General features: G+C 33.5%; 2 protein-coding genes and 1 pseudogene across 3 annotated transcripts; all 3 read right to left on the bottom strand.

Moving 5' to 3' along the window:
- Window positions 1–772: 772 nt before the first annotated feature.
- On the bottom strand, window positions 773–6798 carry LOC146946095 (uncharacterized). The gene is made up of 13 exons (XM_085744295.1): window positions 6256–6798; window positions 5181–5336; window positions 4871–5083; window positions 4677–4766; window positions 4476–4592; window positions 3901–4170; window positions 3205–3358; window positions 2964–3041; window positions 2645–2745; window positions 2178–2348; window positions 1946–2020; window positions 1524–1628; window positions 773–1209 (listed from the first exon to the last, which is right to left on the bottom strand). Exons 1-13 carry the CDS (start codon window positions 6646–6648, stop codon window positions 877–879), a joined length of 2256 nt encoding a protein of 751 aa, XP_085600421.1. The 5' UTR covers window positions 6649–6798; the 3' UTR covers window positions 773–876.
- A 1809-nt stretch (window positions 6799–8607) lies between these two features.
- LOC146946094 (Pentatricopeptide repeat (PPR) superfamily protein) lies at window positions 8608–10723 on the bottom strand. Its single transcript, XM_085744294.1, has one exon. It carries the CDS (start codon window positions 10495–10497, stop codon window positions 8692–8694), a length of 1806 nt encoding a protein of 601 aa, XP_085600420.1. The 5' UTR covers window positions 10498–10723; the 3' UTR covers window positions 8608–8691.
- An 8424-nt stretch (window positions 10724–19147) lies between these two features.
- LOC146946093 (F-box protein PP2-B11-like) lies at window positions 19148–20584 on the bottom strand (annotated as a pseudogene). Its single transcript, XR_015028223.1, has 3 exons — window positions 20312–20584; window positions 20143–20219; window positions 19148–19920 (listed from the first exon to the last, which is right to left on the bottom strand). The product of XR_015028223.1 is annotated as an F-box protein PP2-B11-like (transcript).
- Window positions 20585–20902: the final 318 nt, after the last annotated feature.

Raw genomic sequence — 20902 nt, 5'->3', positions numbered from 1 at the left:
ATAGAGGATCATTAAGAGCATCCTCCAACTACGGTCTAAATGTAGACCCACGTTGCAATCACACAAAGATGATGGAAGGGAGAAAGTTGCGCTAACGACCAAGATAAGGTTTTACTTATCATTTTCAATGCAACTTACCAACATTGAATGTTGCCACAATATTTACTTTCTTTCGAAGACATAAAGGTTATAGTCCTCTACATTTTTCTAACCAGTTAGTGAGTTTGAGATGTTCATTGAAATGATCATCGAGGTCCTATAATTATTGTCATATTCATTCATGTATCATTTTACTTTTTTATCAGTTCGATTTTTTTATATCAAGTACATGTATGATCATCCTTTTAATTCTAATAATTTTGTCCATGATATATCAGTAAAAAGTAAATCAACATTAATAAAAAAATATTGTATATGAGTTATATACGTTAGCGCAGTAGAAAAAGCGGACAGACGGGCACGAGAGTGCCCGTCTGGACGCTAGTGTGCATATAATATCAACATATACTCATTTATTTATCAACCGGTCGAATGCGCACTTTAGAAGAGCCTTGCCATAATTATCAATCTCTGATAGTAACCAAAGTGATAAAATGACAATAGAGGTCCTTTAAAGTTGTGTATTTTTAATAAACAAATATCCTTTTTTTTTTTTGAGAGAATAAACAAATGTTTGACAGATACATTTTTGAAAAATGAAAAAAGTGACTTCCTATTGCAAATTTTATATGTTGGCCTAAACTTTTGGAAAATCTATAATACAACACAAATCTGAAGGAAAATGAACTATAAAACGATACAGATACATTTCGATGTAACAACCGCGCGCGCACACAGTTAAAATACAACAATGATACAACAAACTTTGAGATTTCATCATTCATCTCCAGTACAGCACATCTCTGAACAACAATTGAGGCAGCTGTAGCATCCTAAACCAATACATAGCTGAGAAAACACAGTTGCACATTGGTTGTTCATCTTGGTACAGACCTGAATGCAGCACATGCAACAACAATGGTTTAAGCAGCTTCCACAACAATCTGTGGCTGCTTTAACAAACATTTCAGCACCATCATTCAAGCTTGGTTCATCACCTCCTGGTGGTGTGTTCTCAGCAGTTGCTGCCAAGTTGCCAAAGCCTATGCCTAATTTTGGTAGCAAAAGCATTCTCTGACCTTGGTCTTTTTCACCTTTCTTTTTTGATACCTTTTTGCCATGATTTTCATAGAAGGATTAGAATGATAAGAGTGAAGTTTACACTTCACATGTATATTAAGTATTTTAATACTATGTAGTGATGATGTTAAGAAATTTACACTGAAATATCTATTCATATTTCACCATGTAGATATTTATGCATGTATGTCAGAAAATAATATTACAAATTTACAATGACATGATAGTGATTATGATTGAACTTCAGCGTAGTTTTTTTTTTACACTGTCGGTGTATAGTTATTAAACTCGCAGAACAATATATGTTAATTAGGAAAAAGAACTTTCAAGTTTCTGATACATACTTTTGTTCCATCTGATTGCTTGGCCGTCTTCAAATGATCAACCTCAAGAACTGACATACGTGTATACTCGGATAAAACGCCAGTTTGTAAGCTCAGTTTTGCAATCTACCAACAAAAATTATGTGACATAAGAACAGTCATTAAAAACAGAAAGAAATATAAAGGGATTAATATCTAAGGGAGGGACCATTATAACTCAAATTAAAATTTTCAACTCAAACATGTGAGCTATGAAGCACATATACTCTTCGGATAAGATGTGTCCAGGTGTCGGATACGTATCGTGTCCGACACCGACACGTACGATTACATTTTATTATGTTATATTTTCAAATTATTATCGGTGTTGACGGTCCATGTCTGAGTCTGGGCTTCATAGCATGTGAGTAATTGGAGTGATGACACAAAAAGTAATAACAAACCTTGTGTTCTAATTGTTTATTGTTAGTAAGCCAAGCTTGAGCAGTAAGATACTCTATCTGTTCTCTTGCAAAAACCTGTTAAAGAAAAATGAAGTGCAACAGAATTTCAATTTACAATCAATAATGAAGGAAATGAAGCACAATATAGATCCTTTCAAGAATCTGTAAGTATAACTCTATATAACAAAGAAACTTGAAATTTAAATATTCTATATAGTATAGAGAACACTACCCTCTCTAATGGCATGTCCTTGGCATTTTGTATTTTTAAATTTATTTCAAAGTTACTGAAATCAGCCAAGACACCTTTTACTTTAACAACTTCTGGAAAGTTTCCCCTGTATCTTCCAGGTAAGATCAATGGACCATTTGATGAAAGATCTGGAATTTGAGAAGGATAAACCTATATAAACATTGCAAATAATAAGCATTAGAGTTACAATATCAGAGAAAGCTATATAAAAATGTAACACATACAACAGAAAAATAATTGCAAAAAATTTACATGACATGTGAATTCCAACATGGTATTATCATATAAATGAGTCTTCATATTTTCAAACAGAAAAATTATGACACATAATGTATGTAAAACACAAAGATCATCGAATAGGTCCATCGTGATCGAATAGCGAATTGCAGAAAAATCGCACAAGGGACTAGCGAATTGCAGAGTTTAGGTAACGGTAAAAGGTTTACCTCAAATTCATCCAGATCATCGAATAGGTCCATCGTAATATTTGCAAGAACAACAGATGCAGCTTTGTCAAACAGTTTTAGCATTTGAGGCTCAACCAAATCTGGCGATAAGTAACAGAAATAGGTCACAGTCACATTGAAGATGAAGATACTTCTTTCTAGTGTTTAACAACAAACTCCCAACCTCTTGTTATGCATATGTTTATTAAATATCTTGTTAACCAAATTTTTTCTAGAATATGTCACTAATCTTATAACAAAAAGAAAGTTAAACAATGAAAATGATATTTACGTTTTGAAGTTAGAATTCAGAACTTGCCTACATCCAAAGCTGCAACATGGTGTCCCCTACTAATCATAGCAAGCATTTTCAAGAAATATTGATTGCAGAATGAACCTGGGAGTGAATGAGGTTTTATGATTAATACAAGTGAACGAAAAAACAAATTTTTACAATTAGTAAAAATAGTAAGAATGTTAAAATTTTCAACTTGAGAATAATGTAACAATATTCAAATTTTGATTCAGTCTCTAAATATAATAGAAAAGAGAAGTGATACCTATGCCCAAAGTGTAAATTCTGGGAAATATTGATTCTCCTTTGATCCTTTTATTTATCATATCACAAGTTTCCCTCTCATCTTCAACAGTTCCATCTGTAACTAGGAAAATAATTGGAACTGATCTTCGGCCATCGGATAGCATCTCTAATGCCTGAAAATAAAAGGAAAAACATATAATACACCTATATTCAACAAAGAACAGAATAGAACTATATAGTATCTTTTCTGCGGGCATATAACATTTTGATTCTATAATCTATATTCATCAACTTAAGTCTATATTGATTTGTTAGTACAGTTCTGAACAGTTAAGTAACCACTTCTCAGTAAGTTGAATGAATGGTGAAGATTAGAAACAAAACATCTATTTGTTACTGACCTAGTGTTGTCAATTACAGATCGCGGAAAATCGCGGTTTGTTTAAATTCTGCTACACTACAGTGCTATTATGTCTATAGCTGCTATTTGACAACACTTTATACGAAATAGCGTATCACATAACAATAACAATTTGATGAAATTCTGATGCATTATAGAACTGTTGTAACTTGTAGATGCTATTTCACAACATTGTACTAACCAGACACTAAATACTGGTGTTGCGTATAAAATTTATCGAATATTGGATTTAGTAATAAAATAAACTCATCTCCAACAAAAAAGCAGAAAAATTTGTATGAATATCTAAGTTACCGTGTTTAATGGATGCAAAATATTTGTATCACCTCCGGCAACAAAGTTTATGTTGATCCATTCAATGGCCCTTTCAACAGCATCCTTTGAAGCCAATTCCATTGAAGTTGAAAATTGATATATCTCTCCATTAAATGCTATAATACTAAATGAATCATCAGGATCAAGCTTAGAAAGAGCAGCTGATAATGCATTCTTTGTGTCATCAATTAGTTTTCCTCGCATGCTTCCACTTATGTCGATAACGAAGACAATGTCTTTCCTGAATACCTAGCAGATTCGATAAACTTCTCAGCAAGTACTTGTGAAAAAATAAGTATTAAAAACATTTACTACATATTTTTTAAAGAACTGCTATTAGTATAAGTTACAATTAACATCTGCATCTCGACCATTTAAGAAATTTTATCATTTAACTTTTTTATAAACTACTATATACTTAAACGAACTTTTTTTGCAATTTATTTTGAATGAGAAGCCGCTATAAGTTAGAAGCTAATCCAAAGTGATTACTGAAACAGTTACAAAATTATACGTAGAAATGTACACATACAAAGTTTAGAGACGTTACCAACCTTCCTACTTTGAAGATTTCCCGGTGAAAGGTACATGCAAAACATCTCTCTCTGATCATTGTCATCGACAGATGCAGATTCCAAAATAACCACACCATTTATTTGACTCGAAGAGACCTGTATTTAGGTAACATGCCAATAAGTTTACATTTCAACCGAAGCTGAAAAACAATGATAATAAAAACCACTATTGAGACTTACAGAATACGAGAAGCTAAAATCGCATTTCGACCAGGAGAGAACATCAGTGTCATGTGAGAAACCTATGCTCCCGGCACTGCGCCTTACTTCCTGTGCAGTCAGGGAATGCAACCACATTATCACACATATGGTTAATTGGTTATACATGAAATTTCAACTGTAATCCAACAAAAAATGTTCAACTGAATATGAACCTTCATTGGATGACTTGCTGTCTTGCACATAATGTCATTGCCGGTGACAGCATTCACGTTTATATGTATCTTTTCTTTTTTAGCCATTCTCTTCCCAGCAGGGTTGACGTAATCCGGAAAGGTAAATGGCACGTTCAAGGAGAATACATCGTTGCAGCATGTTATCTTTTGTGACCAACTAAGTTTAATTGATAAATTTGAACCTCCATCTATCTGTTACAAACAAAATCAGAATCAGATAACATAATCAAATGAGTTTAGATATCAATAACATTCAGAATAACAGATTATATATAATTATATATAATACCTGTGGTATAGTCAAAGTAAATATATTGGACTTGAGAAAGCCTCCATCATGAGGTTTGGTCGCATTGTCCTTTCCATCGGTTTTGTCTTCCATATCAACCAGTTGAGTTGAATATGATTTCCTATGAACACTGACTTCCACACCTAGAATTGAACCCTGTTAGCCAAATGGTATCAGAACACAATTTTCAACACCTTTAAAAAAAATTCATGGCTAATTTCACAATGAATGTCAAAGAATTTACTGAATATCCATGACAAACTTATAATGGATATGTAACACTAGAAGTTCTAGCCTAGACACGTTATAAATTGACGCAAATATGGATACAACAATGGAGTGAATAGGCAACTTTGTCCCTAAATTTGTAGCCATTGTTCAATTTGGTCCCTGAATTTTTCAAAATAGTACAATAGTCCCGATATTTGTTTTGTGTCAGTGAGTTTCAGCATCCCTCTACTAACTTCTGACATTACAAAACTCATGTGAACGGTCACATCATCGTTTAACTTTGCACGTCATTACAGGTAACCTCTGAAGTTAGCAGATGATGAAACTGATTGACGCCAAACAATTTCAGAGACTATTGTGCTATTTGAAAAATTCAGGTAGTAAATTGAACAATGGTCATAAATTCAGGGAATAAGTTGACTAATCAGTACCCTTGATGTATAACGGGGATGAGTAACTCATTTAGTTGAGCTAAGCGATTGAAGGAGAGTCAAAAGTCTAGCGTTCAAATCCTCTCAAGGTAGAAAATACTAGCATATCAACTAGGCTACTAATATGCAGTGTCAGGGTTCGAATTTCGGACTCCTTGGCTATTCACCGCAAAAGATGAATTTCTAGCCACTATGATATTCACATTCAACGCAAAATCAACATGATACAGTTGACACTGTATTTTTATATTTTTGGACAACATGGCACTATCTATTAAGGTGTGTATTTTATCAAATTTTATATTATACCAAATTAATTTAGACGAATATTTTTTTCTTTTCTGCAAAAAAACTCTTCAAGAATTAGAAACAAAAACAAACATGAGAATGCAGAAAGACGTGCACACATGTACCTGAGAACACATAGGAACAACAACAATACAATCACAACTCCTACTCCCAGAAACACAATGAAGCCTCCAACATCCCACAACCTCAACAAATGCACTATCCAACCAAGCATCAACCCTAAGATCAACACCGTTAATCATCTGAAGCGGAATCAACGCAGGAGGATCACACCTCCCATGCACATGAGGTTGATAGCTAGGGACATCAGGATTATCAACAATAGCAGGATCATGAATAACCGCGTAAACCATCGGTGATGTCGGTAGAAAAGCTGTGTTTGTTTTTGACATTGTTGGTGGTGGTTTTGGCGGTGTTATCGCTCTATCATTGCCGAAATATATTCGTTTCGATAATTTTATTCCTTCTTCAACCGATTTTGAAAACTCTTCAGCCATAATGACAGAAGGAGAGTGGATAAGGAATTTGGAAATTCCTGTATTGTTTCTCCTTTTGTCTTAGGCCTCTACCATTGTTATTGAGCTTGAGATTTTCATAATTGTTTTTGTTGTTGTTGTTGAAAAGTTTGGTTCTGGTTTTTCTGGTGTAATGGATAAAAATAGGTGGGTTTAAAATAACATTGACGTGATGTTGTAAATTTGTATGTGTAACGTATGTGGCATGTTACATTGGAAATGGATTCATTGTGTCCTTGTCATGCAACTCATGCTGTACTTTTTTTTTGGCTTTTATTTGGTTCATAGGAAAAGAAACATGACAAAACCATATCAATTATTTTCTTGAGTAGACCGTCCAACTATTTTCAGTGCATAATACGTCACAAGGAGAGAAAAAATCCAAAAAGTCTATCATCGTTAAAATATAATGGTTCGATCGGTTTTTCGTCAAAAAAATGTTTGAACCGATGAAATTTATATTATTTTAGTTTGATTCAATATCGTTGTTTTATAAAAAGTGAAACTGAATCAAATTAATAGATTTAGTTTGGTTGATCGGTTTGTTAGAAAATACAATTAAAAAAACTTAGTAAAAACACTAATTAGTTGAAGCAAAATATTGCATGGTTAAAATCAGTTTTTTTTTAAACCGAGAATCCTCCACGCACGCAACTGTAGAGACTAATCATTCGAACCTTATGAGACTCAAATGGGCGGCAAACTCCCCCTAAGAGTTTAGGGCATACCCAAAGCTGGATTTAAACCCAAAATATTGGTTAAACTAGAAGAGGCTCATTCCATTTCATCTAAGTGCACTTGGGTAGTTTAAAATCTGTTTAGAATTAAGCGAAGTTTTTTACCAAAATAAAATGCATATAAAATTAGAACACCCTAAGGTGTTGAAACATAGTGAAGGTTAACATGGGAAAGGTGAATCCTTTCCCACCATGGGAAAGGTCACTTTTTACCTACACATGGCAGTGCAACAATTTTTAACTCAAGAAATGTTAATTTGTACCATAAGAAACCCCCAATAGTAATCATGTCTTGAAAACAACAATTTTTAACTCGAGAAATGAAAACCACAATTTTTAATACAAAATTTCTATCTTTTGATGATGAAATCAACCACATAATTCTTTCAATGCTTTTTGTCCTCTTAAGTGAAAAATGTGTGTTAAAATGTGTATACCTAGCAATTCTCTTATTTACTTTGACAATTTCATATTACAAACAAATTTCTTCAAAGTTTTGTATATTTAATGATTTGAGATCTTCGGTGCAGTTTAAATAGTTCAACCTGAAGACGTGAAGATACACCCAAACAAAGATTCCTTTTAAGTTTTTGAAGTCACAAGTGGAGAACCTGAGAGTTCAATAAAAAATGTATAGATACTACTAGTAAATATAACGTGTAATAAATAAAATGTTCATGTGTAGAGTCTATTAAACTTTGTGCACAAACATAAATTGTTAATAGATTTATATATTTTAAACATGAAAATTGGCAGAATGTTCTGCATAAGAAGTATTTTTATGGTATGCTTCTGAACAGAAGAAAGAACAAAATTATGTCTTTCCCTGCTTCTATGGTAGCAACTGTTGGATGACAGTACAAGTCTCCGACCGGAAGGGTTTACCTGCAAACACTTAGATGCTTACTCTCGACAATGATTGAAATATGGAATGCTACATTACAACAAAGTTGAAAAACAAGTTCACCTGAACATCTTTGAAATGGAGCCAGCTCAATCTAAAAGGTGAAGGACACAAGTACAATTGAAGCAGTGTACAAAATATCTTCTTCAAGGTGAAACATTTTTGTGTTTATACAGTCATGACTATATGTACGGGGTTTAAGGCACCTTATCAATCATGATACAGTTACTAAGAAATTAAATACATATAGTACAACAATAGAAAAACTGCAATTAATATAAGCAAAATATATATTTCAGATGAATTTCAGATGAACGTAGCAAACTATATATTTTCATTCAGGTATTGATTTTGTTGTGAGGTGAACATGTTAACATGGTATTATCACCAGTAATCTAGACAAGAGCAACTCCCATCTCTAAAATGATGAAACCGATTTCGGTCTCTAACTATGATTTCTCTATGATACGCCGCTGATATTAGCTTGGTAAATGCATGACAATCCCCACAAACTCGAAGGTTTTTAATAATTCTTATAGCTAAACTTGAAGGAGATGCTATAAGAGCAAATGCTATGGCTAATCTTTCACTATGGTAAGAGAGTACACCTTCTTTATCTTCTTCTTCTATATCGAACAGAGCCTCGGCTGTTCTTGCCTTGTGACCGTATTCTTCAATTCTACTATTAATCTCCGCGATCTTCAAATATATTTCCTTTGAAAATGGATGACTTCTGTCACCTGTAAGAAACTCATGCATTGCACCATTTATCTCCACTAAGCTAAAACCCGGCAACTTGTTAACACCATGATGTTTCATCAGCTTCCTCACTCTCTTAACATCATTCACTCTACCGACACTAGCATACATATTCGACAACAGCACGTAATTTCCACTAGTTTCTGGTTCCAACTCTATTAACTTTGTGAGAGCAACCTCTCCAACACGTAAATTACCATGAATTCTTGCCGCACCAAGTAAAGACCTCCACAACACCGCATTTGGTTTCATCGGCATATCTGCTAACCACTCCTCTGCCTCCTTTAATCTCCCGGCTCGACCCAAAAGATCAATCAAACAACCATAATGCTCGAGTTTCGGTTCCACCCCATGAACATCCTTCATCGATTTGAAAATCTCCAACCCTTCTTCCACTAATCCAACATGCGAACAAGCAAACATCGTAACCACAAAAGTTGCACTATCAGGAACTAGCCCCTTAAACTTCATCTTTCTATAAAGTTCGAGTGCTTGATTCCCATAACCATGAACAGCAAAACCCCCAATCATTGCAGTATAACAAAACGAATCCCTATCATTTTCAGGCATTTTATCAAACACTTGACATGCAAGATTCAAACATCCACATTTCGAATACATATCAACCAATGCAGTTCCCACAAACCTATTCATCTTAATCTTATTCCTTAACACAAAACAATGAACCCAAAAACCTTGACTAACAGCACCTAAATTCGAACAAGCACTAATCAACGCAACAATCGTAACTTCATTAGGCCTTATTTTCGTAACTTGCATATCACGAAACAAATACAACGCTTCTAACGAAAAATCAGCATCATCGAAACTATTCGAGTAACTATGATAACTCGCACTACGTGCATAACCATTCAAAATAACATTCCACGTCGCCAAATCAGGTTCATTAATTCGATCAAAAATATATCTCGAAACACACATTTTCCCATATTTAGCATAGAAATTAAGCAATGAAGCTTGAACAAAATTATCATAAGGTGGTTGAAGGAATTTCAAAACATGTGTATGAAGTAATGGACCATAATGAAACCATGATTTGTTAGAACAAGAAGCTTTGAAAAGTGATGGAAAAGTGAAACTATTAGGTTGAAGATTTTTGTTAATGAGAATTTTATTATAAAGTGAAAATGCTAAATGGATTTTATTTTGATTAGTTTGATTAATCAAAGATGAAATGAGTGTATTGTAGAGGAAAATTGTTGGGTTTGGGATATAATTAAAGATTTTGAAAGCATAAGGTAAGTTAAATTTGGAGGATATGTTAATTAAGTGACTAAGAAAATACGTTTGATATGATAGACCAGTTGTTATTATTTGGGTGTGGACTTGTTTAAGGGTGTTGAAATTGTTGCATTTTTGTTGTAATGTTTGGAGGGTTGGGTGGTTAAATATGTGGTTTTTGGATTTCATGAAATCAAGTTATGTTTCTTTCAGAACAGAACCAAATGGTAACAACACTGTCAGTACCCTGTGATTGTGTCTGGCGGCGAGAGGGATGGTGGTGGCTGCAGGACGGCTGCGTGAGGCGGTGGACGGCAGGTTTAAGGCGGCGGGTCAAGGAGTGGCGATGATGGGTGGTGAAAATGGTTGAGTCATGGGTCTCTCGATCTGATGTATAATTGTATTTTTATTGAAGAGTCAAATTGATCTATGCTTCTGTGAGTCATTGATCCCTAACTCTATTAAGTGTATTGAGACTAATTTGAGAATGACTTACAAAGACAATGATTAATTGATTATTTACTCATTTATTCAATTCATTAATCTTTAAATCTTTTTTAATATTTTCTTTTATATAAAATCTCAGTTTACCAATATTTTCTTCCAAAACAATGAATTATCTAACACATTTTAAGCAAACAATAAAAAAGTTCTGTCGAAAAAAAAAAAAGAAAACAATAAAGTTTTTATCTATGAAGTCCGGATACGTGATATATGGATACTCAAAAATTTTAAAATTTAAGATACGATATGGCTAAGATACGTTAACAAAATTTTTATATGAATGTATAGTACTTGAGAAAATCATCATTGATTACTCTTCATTATTAGGATTATTATATTATATTATTATTAAAATCACAATTTTAAAAAAAATAATATATATGAACAAAATAAAAAAAATGTAAAGTTTTCTTATAAAATTTAATCATATACATTTCCACTGAATTTTCAAAACGTTGTCTCACTTTTTTACTCTTCATCTTTTATAGGATACATATCTTATAAGTATCCTTGTGTGGCTATCGTATCCGCGATTATCCGTGGAGTATCGGTATATGATACGTACCCAATACAGGTACGTCTCCTTTTTGGAGTATCCGGACTTCGTAGGCTTTTATGTTGGGTTTTGCGTGATCTCAGACTTTATACTATATTCTATGTGGGACTTGAATTTTTCTCAATACAAACTCACCTTCATGTCTAGTGTGGGTCTTGCGTTCAATTCGCACATTGTAGTCTTTAATCCGACTTTGATGCCAAGTTAATTGGGTTTGTATCTCATCAAAAAGGTTAGCTTAAAGAGTGAGGATGCCCGAACACATTTATACATTAAACAATTTAGGAAACTAAGCAATGTTGAACTCCAAACAACTTTAGTACCAACTATCACGCCTAACGTGAGTCTTAGGTTCAATTTTTACATTGGAATCTTTAACTCAACTCTGATACCAAATTAAATAGGCTTGAATCTCACTCCAAAAGTTAGCTAATAGGATAAAGATACTCCTACACACTACTAGAAAAAACAAAATAGAGATGGAAATTAGTGACGAAAAAATGAAATTCCTCACCAATTTTGTCCTCGCAAAATGTAGTGACATAATTAGATAGAGATTCATGTTTTCCTTGCTATATTTTTTTTTGAGTAGTGACATTTATACACCTAATAGCCTGAAATCCTCAACAATATTGAACTCCAAACAAACTACAAACAACTTCAATAGCATCATCACAAGTATCTAAAAATTTGAACTAATTTGTAACAAATATCAACCTATTTGTAACTATAAATTAAACTAACTCCAATAACATCTAATAAATCTCTAATTATATCTAGCAATATTAATTAAGAAATCAATTTCAAGTCATGTCATGTTAATCATAAGCCTTACAAATAAGTCCAGTGGAAGAATTAAAATTGATAGTGTATGTTTGTTTCTATAGTGCTAAAGTTACTTTAAACTAAAATTGATTATATTTGAATGCGTTTATGTAAAAGTGATTATTTATCAAAATAAACTTGAGTGTAAAAATTATGCTTGGGTCTTTAAAGTCTCTTTTAACTTTCCAAAAATTGAATTCAAACACACACTTAGTGTGGTGCTTAGGCAGGAATCAAATATCCGACAAGGTTATGTGTGTTAAACACTTCATGTGTCAAATTAAATTCTCTTTTTCGAAGAGTATGAGTGGGTTGTTAAACATTTATTTTGTTGCTTTAGATATATAAGGTTTTGGAGAGCTCTTACATTATTTTTTTTTTTTTACATTTCCATGGTTCTGGAGAAATATTGAAATAAGCTCCACAAATATTCTTTTGGTTATTTTTGTCCCTTGATATCTTTTTGTTTATGTGTATTTATTTTAGCTATTGATCATGTTGAATTTTCTTGTAGTTCTTGACTTTTCTTTAATGAGTTATAGAGACCCTAGTAATTTATTCACAATTGAGTTACATAAAATGACATATTTAATATTAGAAATTAAAGAAATGAGTTGACAAAAATAATATAACATGAAATCGTGATACTTCTTATCCATTTAGCTTTGATAATATAAGTGGTACAATCCAAGGACAATGGTGAAAGAAATTAATTTAGATAAAGATGTACATCAAATTATAGACTAGACATGGAGTAAAATAGAGTTTAGGGTTTTATTTTACATACTTCATGGAAAGAAATAGACACAGTCATTCATCTGGATTTCATGGAGGCCCTTGATTCCCTTCACTTTTGCTACTAATGTCACCATTGTAACCTTCCCAATTCTTCAAATATCTCCAACCTATTTTATTATTTTCTCCCCCTCCTCCTCTTGCATCAAGTCCATTTCCTTTGTCTTTTTCATCTTCGATTTGTCCACCTCCACCTTGTGCACCTCCTTCACCGCCATTTCCTCCTGAGCCTGATCCACCTTTTGATCCTCCTTTACCACCCTTTCGTTTTACTGCATAGACTGGCCAGGTCCAAGCTCCACGTTTCCAGGAAACTTTTAATTTGAATTCTTCTATTTCACCAACTGCAAATTAACAAACACTTTGTATTAAATTTCTTCAAAAAAAAAAAATCTTTGTATTGAATATAATAAAAGAAGGAAAAAAATATGTGTGTTTATTTATGTTTATATACATTGTTTCTCATCTTTGGATGGCTCAGTTGCCACAACAGAGATAAAACCTAGTGCACAAATAAAGAAGAATGAGATAATAGACTTTGTTTTCATCCTTGATCAACTAAGATTATATTGAGGTTAAATATGAATATAACCATCAACTATTTATAGTGATTATCAGATATGATACATAAAACATGAATTAAAAGATCTTGATTAAATTTTATATATTCAATGAAAAAGATAATATAATATAATTTGTCTTATTATGAGGATATTAAGTCATCAACACAACACCTATTGATCCATGTAAGGGTTAAATTGGAACATGTAACTCTTGATTATATTAGGGAGATTACAACTTATAGTTCTATATTCGTTTGTGTTGGTGTAAGAGGCTAATGTTTATATGTTTAAGATTAGAAATGTATCATGACTATTTATTAATAATATAAATAATTTCTTTATTATGTTTATGTCAAAGTTATAAAGCCCCTAGAATAGTTAGTTTTTTTAATGGAGCGCTAAGTATGACTTAATCATGAGACATAAGAGAATTATTCTTAAAGTATTCGGAGTCAAGCTTTAGTGTGACGTGGAATAACAATAGTACATAAACACTATTATGGATGTGAGATATCAAGTCATGACCAATGGCGGATCCAAGACCTTAAGTTAGGGGATGCAGATAATTTATTTTTGACTGAAACTTTGTAACACCTCGATTTTTAACAGCGCGAGTGTATTTTTTACTAGAGCGGAATATATCAATATCGCCATATCCGTCAAATAAAATCAGCGTAAATATTTTCCAAAATAAAAATATTTCTAACGAATTGATACATGTGGATGAAATAGTTACAACCCAACATGTGGGTCAAAGGTCCTCTCCAATATATAACTACATCAAAGATAATGTAATCTCAAAATAAGGTTAAGCAAGATCAGTCCAACATGATGTCATGTACTAACTCAAAGACATGATCCATTGCAGTATACAAAAGGAAAGACTATGGACCTAGTCAACATATCAAGTAGCTACTACCTAGGAGTAAAAAAAACATATCCATAAGGATGACGGATGGTCGGATTTAGGAAAGTGTCCAAAATTGTTTATCTGGTAGTAAAGTGTAAGTAGAGTATCATATCTACAGGGATTGTCATTCCAACTAGACAATTAACGTTACTTATTCAGGAACAAAAAACGGTAAATTAAAACAATAAAATAAAAGATAAAAGGGGGTTTTTCAATAGTTTAGGAGTAACCTATTTTAATTGTAGAAATTTAGTGGCGATTGCGATTCTTCAAATCTCTTCTATTCATTTGTTTGAATAAATTAATGGTCAATCATTATTCAGATATTGGATTTACGTCTTTTATTTAAGTGAAGAGTTCGTTGGGTTTGATTTCATAGCATATGTTGAGTTTCAGATTTTCATAGCATATGTTGAGTTTCAACATATCAAGTAGCTACTACCTAGGAGTAAAAAAAACATATCCATAAGGATGACGGATGGTCGGATTTAGGAAAGTGTCCAAAATTGTTTATCTGGTAGTAAAGTGTAAGTAGAGTATCATATCTACAGGGATTGTCATTCCAACTAGACAATTAACGTTACTTATTCAGGAACAAAAAACGGTAAATTAAAACAATAAAATAAAAGATAAAAGGGGGTTTTTCAATAGTTTAGGAGTAACCTATTTTAATTGTAGAAATTTAGTGGCGATTGCGATTCTTCAAATCTCTTCTATTCATTTGTTTGAATAAATTAATGGTCAATCATTATTCAGATATTGGATTTACGTCTTTTATTTAAGTGAAGAGTTCGTTGGGTTTGATTTCATAGCACATGTTGAGTTTCAGATTCTGATCACACGGGTTTGTACATGTGGGGCCTTACTCTCTCAGAAGTCTGGGTTCATTCCCCTCATTCTGTCAAGTTGTTACCTTACAACGGAGTGTTTACGCGTGTTAAAGCTTAGGGTTGACAATATTGTATGGAGATGCACCTTCATGCGTAGAGGTACGTGGGGTTCTTACTCTCTCACAGAGGTATTTAAAAAAAATACTTAAATTAGGGTTTCCTAAATTCTCAATGGTCCTAAAGGTTCCCTCGTCTATGAATCTTAGAAGTTCATTGATGATAGGTCATCTTACGTTATTCTTGGCATGTTTTTTAGCCTATTTTAATAGGTTTTACCAGTAAACAGAGGAGTATTAGATCAATTGACTATGATTTCGGGACATTTGAATTGTTTTCTATATTTGAGTCTGTAAATTTATTCTTCCCAAAACATAGCAATTTCAGGGTGTTCTTAATGTAATTCGTGAAGAAATCAAGCAAATCAGGCAAAGCAAGACATCAGAAGATTTATGTGGTCATTGGGATGATGAAGAATGAAGATTCAAGAGGCCTCAGAAGAATTTATAGAGGGATGACTTCTATTCCCAAGCTCCCAGACATCTTATATTGAAGAAAACACCTAAAAAGGCAAAAATAACAAGCATTTCAGCACAGAAAACGCACTGAAGCGCCAGACGCACCATATGGGAGGCTTATCATATTCAGATTGTGAGGCTTATCATGGGGAGGCTTTGTTGAATGACTTGAACATTAGTGTCCCTTCATTGAATCAGATTGTTATTATCCATAATAAGGACATGAATGTTCCTTTAGAAACTGGTTTGGAAATGATGGGTATAGGAGAGGAGGCACCTTGTGTAGTGAAAAAAGGCCCTCAGCACCTGAATATGGTTTGTCTGGTTTGGGTAGCACACTCCTGCATTGTGTTACGCCTCAACCTATCACTACTAACCATACCTCTCTAACAACATATAAGTTTCCTGTTTTGTAGCCTGTCAACACACCAATGCATACTACAACTGTTTGTTCTTCTAAAGCACAAAAAAGTGTGGACATTTTACAAAAGTTTTGGGGGGATTATATTATTGAGGAGCACGAATCTAGCTTTTCTGTCCAACAACAACTAACAAAAAAAGAAAAGAAAAAGAAGCAGACAAATAGACAAGTTTCACCAAAAAGCATAAGTAATGAGCATATACAAACTAGTTCTAAAAAGGGTGTAATCAAAAGCAATCCCAAATCTGTGTCATTGTCGTGTAGACGGTTCTTACTATTGTAGATCTATCTTAATGAGATAGATTTGTTTCATTGATTGTATTGATCTTTGATCTTTTACTTTTGTAATGCTAGTAGCTAGATATGTTGTTTGGTAATTTGGTTTCTTTGGTTTAAAAGCAAAGTTCTAGCTAGATGGTTGAAGTTTTGCTTCTTAGGGATAGTCTTGGATTGATTTCTCGGGTGTAATCTCTTACTGTATAGGATTCAGGCCTTCTCCTGCCATTTATTGCTTTATATGTCTATGATACATTACTTTGATTTTGTTATGTAACTACTACCACAATCAAAAATATAAATTTAACACTCATTTTTTTAAGATATTAAATGTATATTTAGGAAACATGGCATCCATGGATGAAGGAGAGAAAAGCTTATGAAATTGTTCTATTGATAGTAAAATGTGATATTACAAATGAGGAAGTTATCCCACTAATGGGGTTATTACAAGTATATATACTACTACAAACTAGTATTCTAATAGTCCCCCTCAAGTTGGAAGGTGTTCAAAACACTTCCAACTTGAAATGAGAAAATACAAGGAAAGATGTCGGGAACACATCGGCTAAAAAAAAACATAGTCATCAAACAAGTGCTTATCCAACAAGAAGCAACCACAACTCAAGGTTGAACCAATTGAAGGAAGGAGCATCAAAGCAACGCTTAACCACCATCTGGTAGAAGCAATCATCAACAAAGCCAATTAAGGCACAACGCTTAACCATCAAGAGTTTTCAATAACTCAAGACAGAAGCACAAGAAGAAGAAGAAAAACGACGCATAACCACCCTTGGACAGAAGCACGACGCTTAACCATTCATGACAGAAGCTTATCAACATGGCTAATCCATCATGAACAGAAGCACAAGACAAGAAGAACAAGGATATCAAAAATCAATGATGATATCCAAAAGAAAAAGAAGTGCAAGGAAAGGCCAAAGTCTACAATGGAAGGAGGTCATATGTTGAACAAACTTGACACCAAAGGTACCATGAAGCAACAAGACCAAGGTTCCATAGATAAAAAGAGATGCCCTCCAATGTCGAGCCGAGACAAGAATAACCAAATGCAAGCCAATAGAGATGCATAGCCATGTGATGTGTCTTTAAACCATATAAAACAAATCCATGTTGATGCATTCAAACCATAGACCAAAACCAATGCTTCCAACCATGAAGCATAACAAAAAAATCCAAAAGAAACAAATCTGATCCTTGTGTAAAGACAACTTCAGGCTTCAAAGTTCCACATTCACATCAGCAAAGTGAGGTAATATTGGTAGATGACAAACATGTCATGTTGCCAAATCAAGCTACTGTGATGAGTATGTGATGCCCAAATAACCATTCTAACACAAGTGAATCAAAACCAGAAGATAACAATATATCAGCTAGGCTCCAAGAGACACCAACACTGTCCAACAATATATGGAACCTTGCCAAAAAACTTCACACACGATCCAGGACAAAAAAAACATGGCAAATAAGCACAAGCTGCCAACAAGGAATCCAACTAAAGCCAGCCAAAAATGCTCTGCAATTTCCAATATCATGTCCATAATGCAATCAAAAGTAGCTTTCACAAAGAGGTATCATCAAATAACTTTGCAAACTAATTACCAACGGAAAATTCTGCTTCAGATGCATATCCTCAGAACTCAAGAGACCAATGACGAACCAAACAAATGTTGCAGCAGAGACATGACCCCAATAATTCTCAAAATAGTGCAGAACCAGCTCAAACCAATATCCAAAGGCCAGTTGCAATGAATCAGTCAAAGCCAGAACAGAATCAACTCAACAATCGGTTCGCAAAGCCAAAATCAACTCAACAACTTGTGAGTATCCAAAGCAATCTGAATCAACAATATCAATCACCTTGGGAGCTTCATGTACTCTATTCCGGTGAGGACTTTCAACAAACACCTTGGGATCAACATTCATATGCGATAAAGACCAAAAACACCAAAATCTCAAGGCACATAGAAAACGAATGTGAGTCAGAAGAGAAAATAGAGGAGGTATCGTATAAGAAAATCCAAAACTACTTGAACAAAAACGAAACAAAGCTGACGACGATCGGATCGAAAAATCAAAACTCAATTAGAATTGGAATCGCAAACCCTAAGAATTGGGGAAAAAGTGATAACGAAATTGCGATGAGAAGTAATCGCAAGGATAAGAACATACACAACAAGAAATCAAAATAGCCACAGACAGAAAATCTCGATCAATCAAGAATTCAGATAAGAAATTCTAATCAAACATGAAATGGAATCCAAAAACAAACAGAAAGAAGATGAATCAGTGTATGAAATGAACAAGAAATTGCAAAACCCTAGGATTTGGGGGTAATTGAATCAGAACGACGAAGAAGAAAAACAGAGAAAGATGGATGAAATTTCTCGAGAAAAAGTGAACGAAAATTCTCGAGAAAGTGAGAAAGGGGGAAAAAAAGAATGGAAGAGAAAAGGAAAATTGAGAAAATTGAATTTTCTCAAGAAAATGCAGCGGAAAATATCCTTCAAGGTGGATACCAGATTAGCTCTGATACCATGTTAGGAAACATGGCATCCATGGATGAAGGAGAGAAAAGCTTATGAAATTGTTCTATTGATAGTAAAATGTGATATTACAAATGAGGAAGTTATCCCACTAATGAGGTTATTACAAGTATATATACTACTACAAACTAGTATCTCTAATATGTATGATTGGACTAAATAGACTTCATATCTTCGATTTAATTGATAAGGCACTATGATAAGGCACTAACTACCTAACTATGTTGCAATAAACTTTTGATGTTATTTATTGTATATGGATATAATATATATTATATCCCCGTGAGTTTAACTCAGTTGGTAGAGATATTGCATGTTATATGCAAGGGTGTTCGAACTCCAAACACCCCACTTCTTTACATTTATAATGTGTGAGTTTTAACCACTAAACTACTTAACCAAGTATATATATTATAATAATTTGCAATTGTAAGAAGATTTTAGTATGAGAATAGTGAAAACTTTTTAATCCATATGATAATGGCATTGTTTTACCAACAATGATAATGGTTTTATCACTTTAGCAATCCCTTTATTAACGTTTAGAACATGAATATTTGCCACATGGTATGTTGAAAAGTTGAAACTTCAAGTAGTATTCTGCCATCCAAGATGCAAGACTCCTGAATAGTTCAATCAAGGTTGCTTGATTTAACTTCTATTCCTTCAAGAAAGAAATTTCCCTCAATAAAACTCATTTGGACTTCGTCATCTTCGAGGCATAAATTAAACTCTCATGTCTCAATCTCCAACCACCCATCGAGTCTCACACTAGGACGTTGCAATCCTACTAAACAAACAAATGAAGTATAAGTGTTAGTATCAATAACTAACATTTACATAAGAAATAAAATCAGTCAATACCATAAAAACATTGAGTGTGAACCATTGATTCACGGATTTAATATTCATCATCAAGGTGATAAAAGAAAATAAAAAAAGTTAGACAAGTTAATAAAGATTAATTGAGTGGTTATAGGTTATAAAATAGATAGAAAAGTTGAGAAAAAACCTGGAATCAGAGGCAATAGGTAGTACAATATCAAACAAAAAACTCTTTTTTCCGCTCTTTCTATGCAATTGAATCCTCTGCATTTCAACATATCCAAGACTTATTTATTAGTACTCACACTTCAAAATCCAACAATTAATTCGGAAATTGGAAATACAAAGAATAATACCGTATGAGTATTATCGATCATGATGGGGCGATCAGATAGGGCGAGATAGAGAGCCTTTTTGGTCGGAGCGTTGGCAATGGAAGGATGAGAGTGTGGGATGATGAAACCGATGAATTGGGGATCGAGAAAGTGATTCCAGACGGTGTCAGAATCGGCAGCAGAACGGAAAGCTTTGGAAACGACGGAGAGCCTGCCGACGTCATCCGGAGTCATACGAGAGAGTATGGCGGCGATGCACTCTTCCGGCAACTCTTCAAATGCTCCCATTTTGAGGCGTGCCGAACACAAAATGAAAACCCTAATTTCTGAGGCTGATAAGAAAAGGGAACAAGAGTTTATATTATTACTAGACTCTAACACGTGCGATGCACGAGTTTATATTTTTAATTGTAGAGATATATTGAGTACTATGCTATGATACAACTGCAAAAATTACAGCAATTTAAATTATTAACTTTATTTTATTACCAAATAAAATCATCGGGTTGTGTTCTCAAATTCCTTCTCGGCCTTCATATTTGATTACACTCATGTTAAAAGAAGAACTAAAATAAGCAAATTAAAAATAGTAAACATGTTTCAAAAGTCAAA

This window comes from Medicago sativa, chromosome 2 (genome assembly GCF_051527215.1).
Source record: "Medicago sativa cultivar Bolivia chromosome 2, Bolivia_mono, whole genome shotgun sequence".
Classification (NCBI taxonomy): domain Eukaryota; kingdom Viridiplantae; phylum Streptophyta; class Magnoliopsida; order Fabales; family Fabaceae; genus Medicago; species Medicago sativa.
This window is presented reverse-complemented; position numbering and strand designations above follow the sequence as displayed.

What these genes read in the sequence shown, in the direction of transcription:
- LOC146946095 (XM_085744295.1), bottom strand. Translation starts at nt 6,648, where the DNA reads ATGGCTGAAGAGTTTTCAAAATCGGTTGAAGAAGGAATAAAATTATCG. An exon ending in TTGTTCCTATGTGTTCTCAG is followed by an intron (nt 5,337 to 6,255) that starts GTACATGTGTGC and finishes TTTGGCTAACAG; the next exon opens with GGTTCAATTCTAGGTGTGGA. An exon ending in AGGACATGCCATTAGAGAGG is followed by an intron (nt 2,021 to 2,177) that starts GTAGTGTTCTCT and finishes TTTCTTTAACAG; the next exon opens with GTTTTTGCAAGAGAACAGAT.
- LOC146946094 (XM_085744294.1), bottom strand. Translation starts at nt 10,497, where the DNA reads ATGAAATCCAAAAACCACATATTTAACCACCCAACCCTCCAAACATTA.